Source organism: Engystomops pustulosus, chromosome 3 (genome assembly GCF_040894005.1).
Source record: "Engystomops pustulosus chromosome 3, aEngPut4.maternal, whole genome shotgun sequence".
Taxonomy (NCBI): Eukaryota; Metazoa; Chordata; class Amphibia; order Anura; family Leptodactylidae; genus Engystomops; species Engystomops pustulosus.
This window is the reverse complement of record NC_092413.1, coordinates 117,700,666-117,717,135: the sequence shown is the minus strand read 5'-3', so window position 1 is coordinate 117,717,135 and position 16,470 is coordinate 117,700,666. Positions and strand designations below refer to the sequence as shown.

General features: G+C 37.1%; 1 protein-coding gene and 1 long non-coding RNA gene across 7 annotated transcripts in view; one reads left to right on the top strand and one right to left on the bottom strand.

Annotated features, from left to right (window-relative positions):
- LOC140121835 (uncharacterized) overlaps window positions 1-5,740 on the bottom strand; it is a 35,970-nt gene extending 30,230 nt beyond the window's left edge. For 3 of the 6 annotated variants that reach the window (XR_011854197.1, XR_011854195.1, XR_011854198.1), the window contains exon 1: window positions 5,401-5,739. This is a non-coding gene — a long non-coding RNA (uncharacterized lncRNA). Of the gene's footprint in view, window positions 1-5,400 lie in introns of all 6 variants that reach the window. The other 3 variants (XR_011854196.1, XR_011854199.1, XR_011854194.1) reach the window with 3 other exon arrangements.
- A 135-nt stretch (window positions 5,741-5,875) lies between these two features.
- Window positions 5,876-9,083, top strand: POU3F2 (POU class 3 homeobox 2). The gene has a single exon (XM_072141918.1). The coding sequence runs from the start codon at window positions 6,000-6,002 to the stop codon at window positions 7,137-7,139; it is 1,140 nt and encodes a 379-aa protein (XP_071998019.1). The 5' UTR covers window positions 5,876-5,999; the 3' UTR covers window positions 7,140-9,083.
- Window positions 9,084-16,470: the final 7,387 nt, after the last annotated feature.

Sequence of the window (16,470 nt, the reverse complement as noted above, 5' to 3'; positions counted from 1 at the left end):
GTTTTCTTATGTCAGTTGAGATGGAATTATAGATAGAAAGAAAAATAAAAAGATATGTAGATAGATAAATAATATACTCAGTATAAATGCTGAATCTATATATATATATATATATATATATATATATATATATATATATATATATAAACATCAGTTTTTGGTATAAATAAATATACTGCATTTATACCGTACATAAATGTTTACTCTGTAATGTCTTATTTTATTTGTATTTGTTTGCCATAATTTGTAAAGCGCTACGGAATATGATGGCGCTATATAAAGATTACATAAAAATAAATATTGTGCTGGTCTATCCACCTAGCCAGTTTTTGGAATATGTGTCATTTATGACCGTTTATTTATATTCATATTCAGTTTTTTCTACCAAACTAGTATTGGCTTAACAAACTAGTGTATAGATCCACTTCCTATAGAATTTCTAACACATCTGGGATATAAGTCTAGGTAATCTTGTGACTCTGTACAGAGGACCCATAGCCTGCCTGGGTATTAGTGTGTAACAAGTCCAGGGCTGCTTAGGAGGCATAATGCAGTAGTTGAAAGCTTTGCATGAGCTGTTTGAAATCTCCTATATCTGAAATGGAGCACAGCCCTGGTATTTGCTCAGCAGCTTTGAAGAGTGAATGAGCTGAACCCAGCTCTGCAGTGTGTACCCCAGGCACAGCATCACCTTCACCTTGCACAGACATGAGAGAGGAAAAGCCTGGATGTGAAGACAGCTAATAATGCACCTAACACTCTGTCATTCACCCTCTAGGGCTGCACTTACTTAAGCCTCATTTACATTAACTTCAGCCCCAGTGCTTCAGGTAGGACCTCTAAACACATCCAAGTCAGGCGGCCCTCCTATATACAGTACTAGGGGACACAACATGACTTTCTATTGCCTAAGATAAAATATAATTTTATTGATAACACCTTCAGTGCAAGAAATATTGCTGTCCATTGTAATGATGATCAACTAGCTGTTTTATTGAGTGAAAGATAGATGACAAGCAAAATATTTTTTAGAAAAGAAAGAGCTAAATAAATACAAAATGAATAATGTGTCTACATGAAGAAACTGTCTGCATAGATATAGAATAGATAATATAAAACAGGCATAAAATAAACAATGACTAGCAATAAAAGATGGCAGATAGATAGATAGATAGATAGATAGATAGATAGATAGATAGATAGATAGATAGATAGGATGTGTATGAGTAACCACCACTGATATGTATAGATTGAAGAATGTGATGGCATCAGTCTTTGCTTGCAGACTTGTAATCCAGCGACCCCAGTCAGTAATGCGGGACCCCCTGATATTCTCCTAATCACATTACAGTCCGGTATAAGAAGGAGAATACAATCATCTACCACTGAATGTATGGATTAGATACATGGGGTATCTGCTAGGAAAGCAGATCTCAAGCAGTGCAGTGTATCCAGTTAATTCTGTGCACCAGACAGGATATTGATACAGTCCCCTGACAGTCTTCTGCTTGATGTTATCTGACACTGTGATTGTACTTTCCCCATTAGTGATTATAGGCTGCCGCCACTTTAACCACTTCACTGCATGCCCAGATAGGTGCCATACTGTGACTTTAATATGTACATTATTCTAATATGTACGGGAGCAATGAAGGTGGATTATAGAGAATGTAAAACACACGGATGTGTCCATTGTTCCTTTACACCCTGTGCATACTATGAATATCCTGGTCATGTACTAGTAACATTGTATGGTAGGTATTTATATACATACAGGCAGTATTATGTGCTGTATATAGTACAGTATAATGTATACTGGTAGAAGAATGATTAAATCTCTTTTCACATGTCATGTGTCTATACATCCTGTGCACACCACTGCTATACTGGTTATGAACTTGTATGGTAATAATTTATATAGATATATACCGTATTATGTGCTTTATATACATATAAAGAACTGTATTATGTATATTGGTAAAATAATTATGAAATCTATTTTCAGATAACATGTGTCTATTGCTCTTATACATCCTGTGCACACTAGTGCCATACCCCTTATGTAATGTTAATATTGTATGGTAGTTCTTTACATGTAGATATAAGTACAATATGGTATGTATGTGTCTATGTGTCTATTTATGTCTATAGAGGTAGAAAAACGATTTAGTTTATTTTCAGATGACATGTCTATATTGCTCCTTTACATCCTGTGCACACTGGTGCTATAGTGGTTATGTTCTGGTAATATTGTATGGAAGTTCTTTATATGCATATAAAGTACAGTATTATGTATAATGGTAAAATAATTATTACATCTATTTTAAGCTGACATGGGTCTATTGGCCCTACACATCCTGTGCACACTAGTGCTATACTGTTTAAGTACTGGTAGTAGTGTATGGTAGTTCTTTATATGCAGATATAAGTACAGTATTAAGTAAACCGGATGACATGTGTTTATTGCTCCTATATTTCCTGTGCACACTAGTGCTATACTAGTTATGTACTGGTAATATAGTATGGTAGTTCTTTAAATGCAGCTATAAGTTAACTATTATGTATACTCGATGACGTGTCTATTGCTCTTACACACCCTGTGCACACTTGTCCTATACTGGGTATGTACTGGTATTATAATATGGTTATTCTTTATATGCAGATATAAGTTGTATGTATACTGGATGACATGTGTATATTGCTCCTATAAATCATGTGCACAGTAGTGTTATACTGGTTATGTACTGGTAATATAGTATTCTAATTCTTCATTTGCAGATATAAGTGCAGTATTATGTATGCTGGATGACGCGTATATTGTCCCTATACATGCTGTGCACACTAGTGTTATACTGGTTATGTAATGGTAATATGGTATGGTAATTATTTGTATGCAGCTATAAGTACAGTATTATGTATACTGGATGACATGTGTATATTGTCCTTGTACATAATTTATACATCCTGTGCTCACTAGTGTTATACTGGTTATGTAATGATAATATGGTATGGTAATTCTTTATATGCAGATATAAGTACTGTATTATGTATACTGGATGACATGTGTATATTGTCCTTGTACATCATTTATACATCCTGTGCACACTAGTGTTATACTGGTTATGTAATGATAATATGGTATGGTAATTCTTTATATGCAGATATAAGTACTGTATTATGTATACTGGATGACATGTGTATATTGTCCTTGTACATCATTTATACATCCTGTGCACACTAGTGTTATACTGGTTATGTAATGATAATATGGTATGGCAATTCTTTATATGCAGATATAAGTACTGTATTATGTATACTGGATGACATGTGTATATTGTCCCTATACATCCTGTGCACACTACTGCTTTACTGGTTATGTAATGATAATATGGTATAGTAATTCTTTATATGCAGATATAAGTACTGTATTATGTATACTGGATGACATGTGTATATTGTCCCTATACATCCTGTGCACACTAGTGCTTTACTGGTTATGTAATGGTAATATGGTAGGGTAGTTCTTTATATGCAGATATAAGTACTGTATTATGTATACTGGATGACATGTGTATATTGTCCCTATACATCCTGTGCACACTAGTGCTATACTGGTTATGTAATGGTAATATGGTATAGTAGTTCTTTGTATGCAGATATAAGTACAGTATTATGTATACTGGATGACATGTGTATATTGCCCTTATACATCATTTATACATCCTGTGCACACTAGTGTTATGCTGGTTATGTAATGATAATATGGTATGGTAATTATTTATTTGCAGATATAAGTACAGTATTATGCATACTGGATGACATGTGTATATTGTCCCTATACATCATGTGCACAGTAGTGCTATACTGGTTATGTAATGGTAATATGGTAGGGTAGTTCTTTATATGCAGATATAAGTACTGTATTGTGCATACTAGTTAACATGTGCCTATTACTCCTATACATCATGTGCACAGTAGTGCTATACATTATATACTGGTAATATAGTATGATATATCTTTACATGCAGATATAAGTACAGTATTTTGTATACCGGTAGACAAAAGTCTAATTTTAGATGACAATGGTCCTTTTAGTTGTACGCAGGGCAGGAGCTAAAGACGGAAGAGAAAAAAAGTTTCATATGCAGCATCGCTGATTTCTTCTGGCACCACAGAACAAAGTTATCTTTGCTACAAGTGTATGAGAAAAGTGAGAAAGCAGATCGGACAAGACTGGATTGTAGATCCATTAGACCCACAATGATGTACCTCTCAGGTACCAGTCACTGATCGCATCAGGATCAGATCAGTCAGTCAATACTTTCCTTGATCTGGTGTGATGATCAGGGGTCATAACACAAGACATGACCAGTACTCGGAGCAACACTCACCCCCGACTACTTATCACACACATAGAGCATTTTGTTACAATTATGAGAAACAAATTGTTAATCTGTACTTTTGATCTCGATAATATAATAACGAGCGACACAAGAAGTGTATCAGTGCCAAGACCTCCCCTATGTATATGATATATGGGCACACGTGGAGTGCCCACTCAGGGTATTTCATAGAGAAAAAGAAACTTTATTTTATGTCACCTTGAAAAGACAGCACTCTTGTGAGTCTGACACGTGTATATATGGATAGCAATGACAAGAAAGGATAGATAGATAGATAGATAGATAGATAGATAGATAGATAGATAGATAGATAGATAGATAGATAGATATGCAAATATATAACTATGGGGTAGATTGATGATAGATATAAGATACATAGACATTAGATAAATAGATAGACATTAGACTATGCATTACACAGAGATTATATCATTGATTACTTATTGCACGTGGCATTATGGCAGATTGTGAGTGCCAATACCTCCTCGATACAACACTTAGGACACATGTGCAGTGTATACTCCACCGATCAATAGAGAAAACACATTATCATCTAACACTATGATAGGACTCCCAGTCACTACCCCCAGTCTACCTGTCTATCTAGGATGCATGGCTAGATGTCAGATGGATAGATAGACAGATAGATAGCTAGACAGGCAGACATGCAGACAGACAGATAGATAGATAGATAGATAGATAGATAGATAGATAGATAGATAGATAGATAGATAGATAGATAGATAGATAGATAGATAGATAGATTTCAGATAGATCATATAGACAGATAGATATGAAATATTTGATTGATAGACGTCAGATAGATAAATGTCAGATGTGATCGATGATATATAAATAGATAGATAATATATGAATATATAGATGTTAGATGGATTGATATGAAATAGTTGATGGATTGATATGAGCTGGATAGATACATATGGAATAGATGATAGATAATATTGGTGCGGGATCATTGTGCCTCTTCAATGCTTACATGCCTGGCACCTGCTGGCAGCGGCTGGCAGTCGTGTGGTGCCGGTGGCCCCTCCAGCAGCTCCTCTGTCATTGGCTGCTCTGACTCCCGGTCTCCTAATGACATTTCGGTTAATGACAGTGACATCACTAGTGGTCGCGCCTCTATTGCATAATGTGAGAGTGAGCTGTGAGTAGCGGGAAGCAGCTTATAGCGGGCACCGCCGCCCATCACTCTCCATAAAGACTCAGAGAACAGTTTATGGCATAAGATGACTTTTATTCCCCTGCACACCCGCAGCCCTCTCACTGCTCCTCTTCCATGTGGATGCAGCAGCTGCAGGTTGCTGATGGGAGTGGGCGGGGCGCCATCTTCTCTCTACCATTCAGCGCGCAGGCCTTCCTCCGGTTGCTAATGGTATCCACGTAAATCAGCCGGAAGGCAGCCAATGGCGAGCGCGTAGGGGCGGGGCTTGGGACGCGTGCACAGGCTGCTGCAGGGGAGAGAGGGGCAGAGACACGCAGGAGAGGGAAGAGAGAGAGGGGCGCCCGGGGCGAGGGGAAGTAGCTGTCAAATGCTCGGCTCCTTTAAGCAGGGCTATCAGTCGGGCTCGGAGAGTCATGGCGACCACAGCGTCTAACCACTACAACCTGCTGAGCTCCGGCTCGTCCATCGTCCATGCGGAGCCCGGCGGCATGCAGCAGGCTGCGGGATACAGGGATGCACAGACTCTGGTGCAGAGCGACTACACATTGCAGAGCAACGGGCACCCTCTGAGCCACGCACACCAGTGGATTACGGCTCTGTCTCACGGGGATGGAGCCCCCTGGTCCACCAGCCCCCTGGGCCAGCAGGACATCAAGCCCACCGTGCAGCCCAGTAGGGAGGAGCTGCACAGCGCAGGTAGTTTACAGCACCAGAGCAGGGCTCCTCACCTGGTGCACCCGTCACACGGGAACCACCATGGGGCAGGGGCATGGAGGACCACCACCTCAGCCCACCTGCCCAGCATGGCCTCCACCAACGGCCAGGGGCTCATCTACTCCCAGCCGTCCTTCACGGTCAATGGCATGATCAACCCCGGCTCCGGGCAAGGCATGCACCACCACGGGCTGAGGGACGCCCATGAGGACCACCACGGCGACCACGGCCACCAGCAGCAGTCCCAGCAGCAGCAGCAACAGCACCAGGGCCACCACGACCACTCAGATGAGGATACCCCAACTTCAGACGACCTGGAGCAGTTTGCCAAGCAGTTTAAGCAGAGGAGAATCAAACTTGGATTTACCCAAGCTGACGTGGGGCTGGCCCTGGGCACCCTGTATGGCAATGTCTTCTCCCAGACCACCATCTGCAGGTTCGAGGCCCTGCAGCTCAGCTTTAAGAACATGTGCAAGCTCAAGCCTTTGTTGAACAAGTGGCTGGAAGAGGCGGACTCGTCCTCTGGAAGTCCCACCAGTATAGACAAGATAGCAGCTCAGGGCAGGAAAAGGAAAAAGAGGACCTCCATTGAGGTCAGTGTAAAGGGGGCTCTGGAGAGCCACTTCCTAAAGTGTCCCAAGCCCTCTGCCCAGGAGATCACCTCCCTTGCGGACAGTCTACAGCTGGAGAAGGAAGTGGTCAGAGTTTGGTTTTGTAACAGGAGACAGAAAGAGAAAAGGATGACCCCACCAGGAGGGACTATCCCAGGGGCAGAGGATGTATATGGGGCTAGCAGAGACACACCACCACACCATGGGGTGCAGACTCCTGTCCAATGAACCCTTCACCCCCCAACACTTAGAACTTTTCATTGTCCTTTTTTATACTAAGAGAGAACAAAGCAGCTCCCTGGACTATCATACTTGGTAGCAGGTGTAGTCATGTGTTATGACCTTTACAGGCGACTGCTGGAGTAGAGTGAGTATACACCACCACATGTCAGGGGCTCATGTAGAATAAAGGAAGCCACCCAAATCCACACCGTTGACAATGGTGACAGCAAGAGTTAGCTTTATCCCTCGGAATAATGATGATGATTCTAACTACTACTGTGCATATCTAATGTGGAGCCCCGAGTTAAAATATTGACTTTCTGTAGAAGTCTAAATTTGCACTGTAAGGAAATTGAAGTTTACATGAACCATTCAATGAAGATTTCATTCCTCCCATACTCATGAATAGACTGATGATACAGGGAGCATTTGTGGGGTTAATGACACCATGTGACACAGTGCTCCCCTTTGTTTTAAGTTCTTCTGTGTTTGTGGACGTTTGTTATAAAAGTTATGTTCCCAATTTTGTGTTCTTCTTATTTACACCCCCCTCCCAGAGCAGGTATTTCACACCCCTAGCCAGGACCGTAGAAAACATACTGGTCATATTATTTCTGGGATATCCTATATCATAGTCATGTGGCATAATGTCCAGCACACAACATGGAAAATCAATGTATCCTCTGATTGCTTCATTTTACCAAAGAGGCCTGAGGTCCTGAGGAGGAGGAGGTTAAGTGTATCTAGAGAATTGGATGTATTCGGCCATGAGGCTGATGGGGGTCTATTTCCCTAATCTTTTATAATGTAATATTTCTAATAATATTTCATCTTATCATTGGCTATTTTTACTCAAAAATGCTATTTTCCCCTCGCCCTAAACTGATGGGGTTTTTGCTTAGCATTTTATTTTTCAGCAGATGTGAGACTTAGAAAGGTTTTGCTTTCATCTATTGTGGGAAAGGGAGTAGAGGGACAAAGGATCTACCCATTTCAATCTCTATTCATTGCGTTGTCTAGAAGCTGAATTCTTGGACATTATCTTGGAGGTAAACCGCTAGTCCTAGTCGAACAAAGGTTTTTGGTGGCCAGAAATGAGCCTAGTCAAAAGTTCTATAACAGTGAAGGCGCATATGGGAACATGGCAACCTGAATGTGGCTCAGATCCCTATCCGATCAGTAGCCATGGCATGTGTTTTGCACTGGGACATTGTGTTGCTCTCCAGCTCCGAAAGGGTTAAATTAATCCCAAACTTCATTGAAGTGTTCCATGTTTAACAGGAATGAGTAGGCTGTTGAGGAAGAGGGCATCACTCTACCGGCTTACTAATATACTGTACAACTCTGTAAATATGTTGAAATGTGTCTTATAAATGCAGAAATAGTTTAAACGTTACTTTTTGTCTATGTTTTTTAATGCTGCCCAGGGAGATATTTTTCATATAAGTGGCATCTGCCTCACTGTATATTTATTTCTTCAAAAAGATTCTGGAGACTTTTATTTTGTTTGTTTGTTTTTTTCCCCCTATCATTTTTCTGTCGGTTTTCAGAAGTAGGTGAATGGAATCTATATAAAGATGTACATTTTACAGACTCTCTTTCTGGTCTATTTTGAATGTGCTCGTGGGGAGAAATAAAATGCAGAATCTCCTTCTATATTTATGTTAAAGGAAGATTTTATTATTGACATAAAAATACAGAAGAGCTATTGGATTTATTTCTTTCTTCATGTCACCACACACCTGATACTGTAGAACAAAGATTACAAACAATTCTGATATTTATCTTTTTTGGACCTGATACATTTCCTATGAAATCTGGTTACTACGGGGAACGTTTTGCACTCCATAGGGCTGAGCGCAGTTCTTGTTATTATAGCTCATCTATTCTATGTAAAAAAAAAAAAAAAGGGTAATTAACAATGAAATTAATGCAAATGAAGTGTGGATGAGCGCAAATCTATAGCCAGGGAATAGATAATGCCCTAGCGTGTGCAACCATTGTAGTAAATAATTAATAAACACTGTAAACAGTATAACAGTATAAATTATTGCTATATATGTATATATATATATATATATATATATATATATATATATATATAATATATTTGTGTATATATATATTTGTGTATATATATATATATATATATATATATATATGTGTGTGTGTATGTATAATTTTTTGCATACATGTATAGATAATATTTGCATTATTATAGTTGTTATATTTCAATCAGTGACTGGTTGATAGATTGGATTTGAGCGGTAGATTGGAATCTACATTGTGGGTTATTATATTTGATCATCTTTTCTAGCAGCAGTCAATACTACACGCGTTTCAGATTCAGCTAAATGATCTTATCAATAGTCTAGGAGGAAAGTGACAGAAAGAAGAAGTGTTTGGTGACCGCAGACATGCTGATGGGGAAGATCTTTAAGCTGAGTATAGATCTCAGTGCTATGGTCAATACTATCCCGACCATCACAAGCTGCATGTGCCCTCTGCAGGACGTTTCAAAGGACCAGGGATATGATGGGGGCCTCTAGCTGCCCTCTCCCTGCCAATGGCTCTGATTGATGGGAGCCTGGAGTTTATTGTTTGGCATGGGGCAGGCAGCGTGCTGTAGGTCATGTAGCCACATAATGTGTATGTTTGAAGGCGGATTTCTGTATATATATATATATATATATATATATATATATATATATATATATATATATATAATACAAGTGTAGCAGATGTCTCGTTATGCTGTGTGTCGCCTATACAGAAGGCCTTTGCCTGGCACTGACTGGTGTGGCTTGCAATAGTCACAGATGTTTAGCAGTGCTAGTGCCCTGGGCAGGTTGTTAGTAAACAAGAGCTTGTGGTGACGCTATACTATGCTACCAATCCTCCTGGCAATTCCGCTCCACTCATACATAGCACAAGGTAGAGCCGATTTTATGGCTATTTATGGGAGTCCTATGGAAATGTGAAGTTGTAGAATAAAATAGATATCGTCTGCTAGAAAAAAAGTATATAAAATGTAATTTATTTTGCAGAAGCTTTATTTCTCTTTTGTCTGTTTAGATTATCATTGGTTTAAATATCTTCAAAATCTATATCTATTTATGTTAGATTATCATCGGACTAAATTTCTTCATATTTACATGACCATATCTATCTATCTATCTATCTATCTATCTATCTATCTATCTATCTATCTATCTTATTTGTCTGTTGGCTAAATATCTATCCTCCTACTTAAAATACTCGCAACACAATATAAAAATGATCAGCCAAGAATTAGCTTCTTACAGAAAATTTTAGATGATGTATTAATTTCCGATAAGGATGCTAGAGTAGATGTAGATTGCGCTATACAGAATATTGAGTCTTAAAACATTTGCTCTAGTCCTTAAGTGTATGAAAGTAGTCTTATATAAATTACTGTATTATTTTATGATTTTCAATATTACTATTTGTATTATTGTTTGTTTTATATTCATTATTCTATTATTATTATTATTATTATCAACAATAGTAAAAAAAAAATCCGAAGCATTTTAATTCAACAAGCAACAGATTTTGTATACAAACACATTTTAATAATAATTTTATAATACAAACTGCTACACTGTTTGCAAGATACGGCTAGTTTTGTGAAATATTATATATAGGTTTATTTATAATAGCATTTGTGTGTGTATAGTTATATATATTATAACAGTAATCTATTTTTGTAACAAAAAAAATGGAAAGAAAAAAAAATTACAATTATAGTTGATAGAAAATGAATACATCAGATTTTGGTTCTTCATATTCTCTAGGAAATTTATACAGCCCATAGAATTTTTTTTTTTAAATAATAATAGTAATTTTAAAAAGTTGTAACAAAATATTAATATTGATAATAGTCACAATCCTATCATAATAATAACAGAAGTAATTATAATATTGATAATAATAACAGTCACGTTCCTGCTATGTATAAATTATAATAAAACAAAAAAAATAACTGTGTTGTTAAACTATTGCCGACTTCCCAGTAGAGTGGATCTTGTAGATTGTGTGTGGAGTGAAGTGTCCTATAGAAGAATAATAAATTCGGAGACATGGCGCATTGTGTAATATCCTAGCCATGTGTAATATAGCATTCACTTATTTATGAAGCAGATCTACATCATCCTCAGCCATCATTCATTGTTCAAACAATATTGTTATTCCTCATGCACCTCTATCAATGATCATACTGTATAGATATTTTAGATTTAGTTTTTTTTTTCAATGTTTGGCCACATGTGATTGTGTATTAATTATGTGGCTGTCATTAGTATGTACCTAGCAGAAATAATCTATTGCCAGGGTCAAATGGCCTTTAATAGGCCATGGTGTGGGCCTCCCTCCAATGGAGCTGTTTAGTATATATGTATGCATTATATCCTGCTCCCCCTCCCTGTGAGTCTCCAGACAAGGCTCAGTGTCCCCCTGCCAGTGCCTGTGCTGTGCATTCATTTGTATGTGATTGTCTGGGAGGGCTGGGGGTGACTGGGGCTGCACTACACATCCAGGCATCACTGATTAACAGTATATATTAGATAAACCTGTTTGTACACATTGTCCTTCCCCATAGAAGCACAGTCTTATTACTCTAATTACTGTAATTAGTTCATTGAAATGTTTGCTACTTGATTTGAAGCGACAGTCACTGGCTTTACATTTCTGGATGAAAAGAACACCATGTGCACTGCATGATATTTACTCCACACAGATGAGCTGGTCCTGCATACCTATACTTAGTGCATGCATGTGGGTAGTTAGTTGAATCTGCACTTTTGTTCTTTATTTTGTTAATATAAGTTAGCAAAAGGTCTAGGAACAATCATTAAGAAATTATCAGCACTGCTACGGCAACTTGGAGTTTTGTCACCAGAATTTGCCAGCTGGTATATATTCTACACATCCCCTCTACTTGTATATACTGCATATATTTCTACATGACTGATGTGGATACTAGCACTAGACCCAATACCTTTAGGTAAATAGAAATCACTTATGCATCCGCATCGGTTTAACCAAATTGCTTTTCCCCCTCAGTGCACCCAGGTCCTGTGTAATTGTGTCCCACAAGCCTTAAATGAATGTTACTATTAATTGATAAGATCAGGTAATCAGACATTGCTTTTCGATAGGGAATTGTAATTAAAACTTCAATCCCTTCTTGCTCTCTCTGTACATAGTTTGGGGAAGTTCAGGGTAATAGAACATAGTACTATGAGAGCTGGGATTATTTCTTCTTACCTAAATTACAATCGCTATTGATCAATGGCTGCTAGTCACCTAGGATTAAAGAAAGGAGGACTGAATGAGCCCACAGCAGCCATGGCATAGGAGGCCTCAGCTACTGAAATGTAGAGAAGCCTTTATTCAGGTTTACTGTAAGGTTATTGATTATTGGCAGCGAGAGGCAGCTGGCCATATACAAGCAGGATATGATACACTTTTGTTTCCACTTTATTACTCTTAGATGATTTTCTATTTCTCTTTTTATCCATCTGTCTGTCCATCCCAATTAGTGTTTCCTTGCACTACTTTATGCAATGAAGAAACACAGTACATAATAAGTATAGAACAATGATGTAACATTCCTGTAACAGCAGCCAGTGCAGCTATTTAGAGCAAACATTTACTTGTGTGAGTGTGTTGTGTGGATGCTTTGTAATACACGAGTGATACAAGTGCTGTTATTTTAGCTTTGATGTTCTTTCCCATGGTATTTAGAAAGTGAGCACTGCTTCTATGCTGGCCGACTCCTGTGCTGACTAGTAGAGCTATGGCGACCTCTATAGATAATATTGAGGTATTACTTAACGATGAAAATTTTATTTCCACCCTGGAAATGAAGTTTCCAGTTATAATGCAGCATAGGGCGATCAAACAAATCATATGATAATGTGTTATACAGAGCATTTTTCTTCATGCATCTATCCATCTCTCTCTCGGATATGATTGGGCTCAGCTCATACAGGTTATCTTTTGGACTGTACTTTTTAGCCATTTAGTTGAACTGCTGTAAAACCTAAAATTCAAGGCTATATCATCTTTACTACACCCACAGACAAATAATCTTTGTTTTGTGGATATATATATACATATATATATATATATATATATATATATATATATATATATATATACATATATATATATATATAATGATTAAGACTGCACAAACAAGATGTGTGATTGGGGAAACTTTCAATGTACAATATTGATATCAATATCTGAATGAGCGGTTCCTGCACTGCTACATCTTCCATCTCAGCTGTGATATGTGTTAATAGTAGATGCATGTGATCAGCTAGTGTATGAGATGATAGGGAGCACTTAGTAGGGAGCTTACCCTTGCAGAGTTGACCTACCCTCCAAGCTCCACACTGCTACTTTCCCTCTTGTCTAACATCACAATACAACCAAGTGGTTCTTCTATTAGGAGGAACTTTTCATTGACAGGGATGTGTGACAGGAGGAAAATAATTTGCAAGTCTCTGAAGGTTTGGAGGAGTGATCACAGGACAGGCTGTATTGTGACAGTGCTGTGCTGCTATGGTGAGATGTATCTTCAGATGAGCCAGTGACAATGCCATCTTCAAAGCCTCTCACAACAAGCAGCCTCACGTTTGATATTTTGATTCAATAGGACCTGAGCTTCACAAGATCCCTCTTCCCTGTTTATCACTTTCTTCCTTCAAGTTCTGATTTCTTCCCTCACCCAGTGTCTTTCTGGTGCCTGCTCAAATTAAGCTTGTCTTGTTTCCACCCTGACAACTGTTCCACGACTTGTCCTTCTTCAAGCTCCTCAAAGACTCTCTCATCCTGCCTGATCTTCCCCAGCAATCGTTCTGAATTTGCCTCTTGTCTTGCAGTTGATGCTGAGAATGCTGAAGGATAATGTATTTAAATGGCGCTTTGCAAGGGATGCACCAGATCCAAATACATGTTCTCTGTGTGATTCCTCAGGTCTTTGCAGAATGAAGAGGGTTAATAGTACACACAGTGAAATGCTGCACCATTGTATAACCAATAGAGGTCATGTATAAATTGAGAAATGACAAACAAATGACTGCTCTGTTCACATTTAGTTTTTAAGCTTTCCTTAATATATTTTAACTAGTGACATATGTCAGATGCTACACTTGAGAGAATGATAGGCCGTATTTAAGAATCGTTCACACTAGTGTGTTTTTAAATATTTTTGTTGTGCACTGTGGCAGAAATGTGTACACTAAAAATTAATACAAGCTGTCAATCAATTCTTCATTATCAGTTAAAAAACAGAGTTAAAAAAACTGCAAAAAAAAATGCAGAACGTACATTTTAGGCTACTTTTGCAGTGTTACTTCATTTTTTCTTTTCCGTTAGTTATGTGATACTTTATTGTGATGTGTTGGTTTTGTGCCACTTTGTTTATGTAATTTCCAAGATAGATGTGAACATAGCCGTAATCTATTTTGCACCTCAGAAAATGGAAATATAACTAAGCCATTGCTATATGCCACCATATGTATTAACAGGTTGCGACTAATTCACTTTGTGTCCTCTATAAAGGGATGTTATACATATACTGTCAAAGAAAAGATCCCTCACTCCTAATTGCTAATAATTGATTTATTCTGTTAATATTTACTGTCCATTTCTTATTTTTTAATTCTTACTTTTTATGGCATAATTATATTAGTTTGCATCATTTATATCAGTTTTTTTCAGGCCTATTTGATTTCCCAGAACTTAGACGTAATGTACTACATTTTCCATAACATGGATAAAAACTACATTTTTATACTGTATAGAAATTTATGGTACATATCAAGCCATATATTAAAACACCTTAAGATGAAAAATGAAACGTTTCATTTGCCTCAAAAGTAACAATTTTAAAAAAAACTCCTTAATACATGGGATGTTTTCCAGCACAAAATAAACTACACTGAACATACATAGCCGCAATATATAAAGTAAGAGTGTATCAGAGTACGTAGCTTATTTTTCACAGTAATGCAAATAATAATCATTATGTTCATCCTTTTGTATTAGCAACAACAATAATAATAATACAGAGACCAATTATAGCTTCTATTTAAAATGATTATTGTAAAAAAAATACTAATTGTTCTCTCACAATAGAAATATTTTAATATGTCCATATGTTATATGATTATGGATTTTTTTTTCGCCGGTAAGAACAATAGCAATGATCTCAAAATCTTCATTCCACATGGACTAAGAATGAGGTATAATCTTGTACCTAATGTATTTTAAAAATGACCTATTCTTCTCTAGCTAAACTAAAAAATAAAGTTGGAGTCACGGTTACCATTGAGATACCTGCACATATCCAATATTATAGCTAATCCCCCACACCCCTAAAAAGATGATAACAAGCCTAAAGAAGAGAACCATTTCTTTGAATCCATAATTTACCCTATAAAAATGACTATAGATTTATCGCTTTCACTAAAGCAGTCAGAAAAAGTAAAAGGCCATCAACCTGAAACTTAACTATTAAAATAATGGGCATTCTAATTTATGTAAATGTGCTATTATAAGTCATAAACATGTTATATATTTTTTTTATTATAATACTATTGAAATGTTTAAATGTTTATCAACCTGTTTACATTTAATACATTTTTATTAAATCAAATGTACACTTTTCTGGTAATTACACAGAAAGAAAAAATTGATTGATGTTAATGAGGATAATAACATCAATAATAACATAAAATAATTGTAACAAAACAATTCATCATAATTCTTATTCTCCTGCACTCGTTAGAATATTATAATTAGCAAGAACATATTTTAACTACTAATCATGGAATATTATTATTAATTTTATTGTGATTGTTAATATTCCCATCATGTTAATATTATAACCATGGTCATAGATGGGCATTTTATTAAAAATCTAATTTACAGATGTTTCTTCTGTAATATTAAAAGATCATACATATTACTACTAACTAATTCCTATTGTTATAGGCCCGAATCCCCCTGTAGGTTAACTGAAGCCATTTACAATCCGAGCCTATTTTGATTTTACCTAAAGACAATGTAGCAGTTGTGACTGCTTTCCCCATTACAGACTCATTAATAAGAGCATCTCTGAATCTGCGAACCCTGCAGAACTGCAAAATGACTTTTTACACTATGGCAGAGCTTAACAAAAGATGACATAGTCTATGGATATTCGATTTTGTGTATCTTCCATACATAATGAGTATGGGGGGGGAAAAAAAAGCTTCTAGTCAAAGGGCATCTTATTAGATGAGGTTTGTATGTGGCTTTCTGC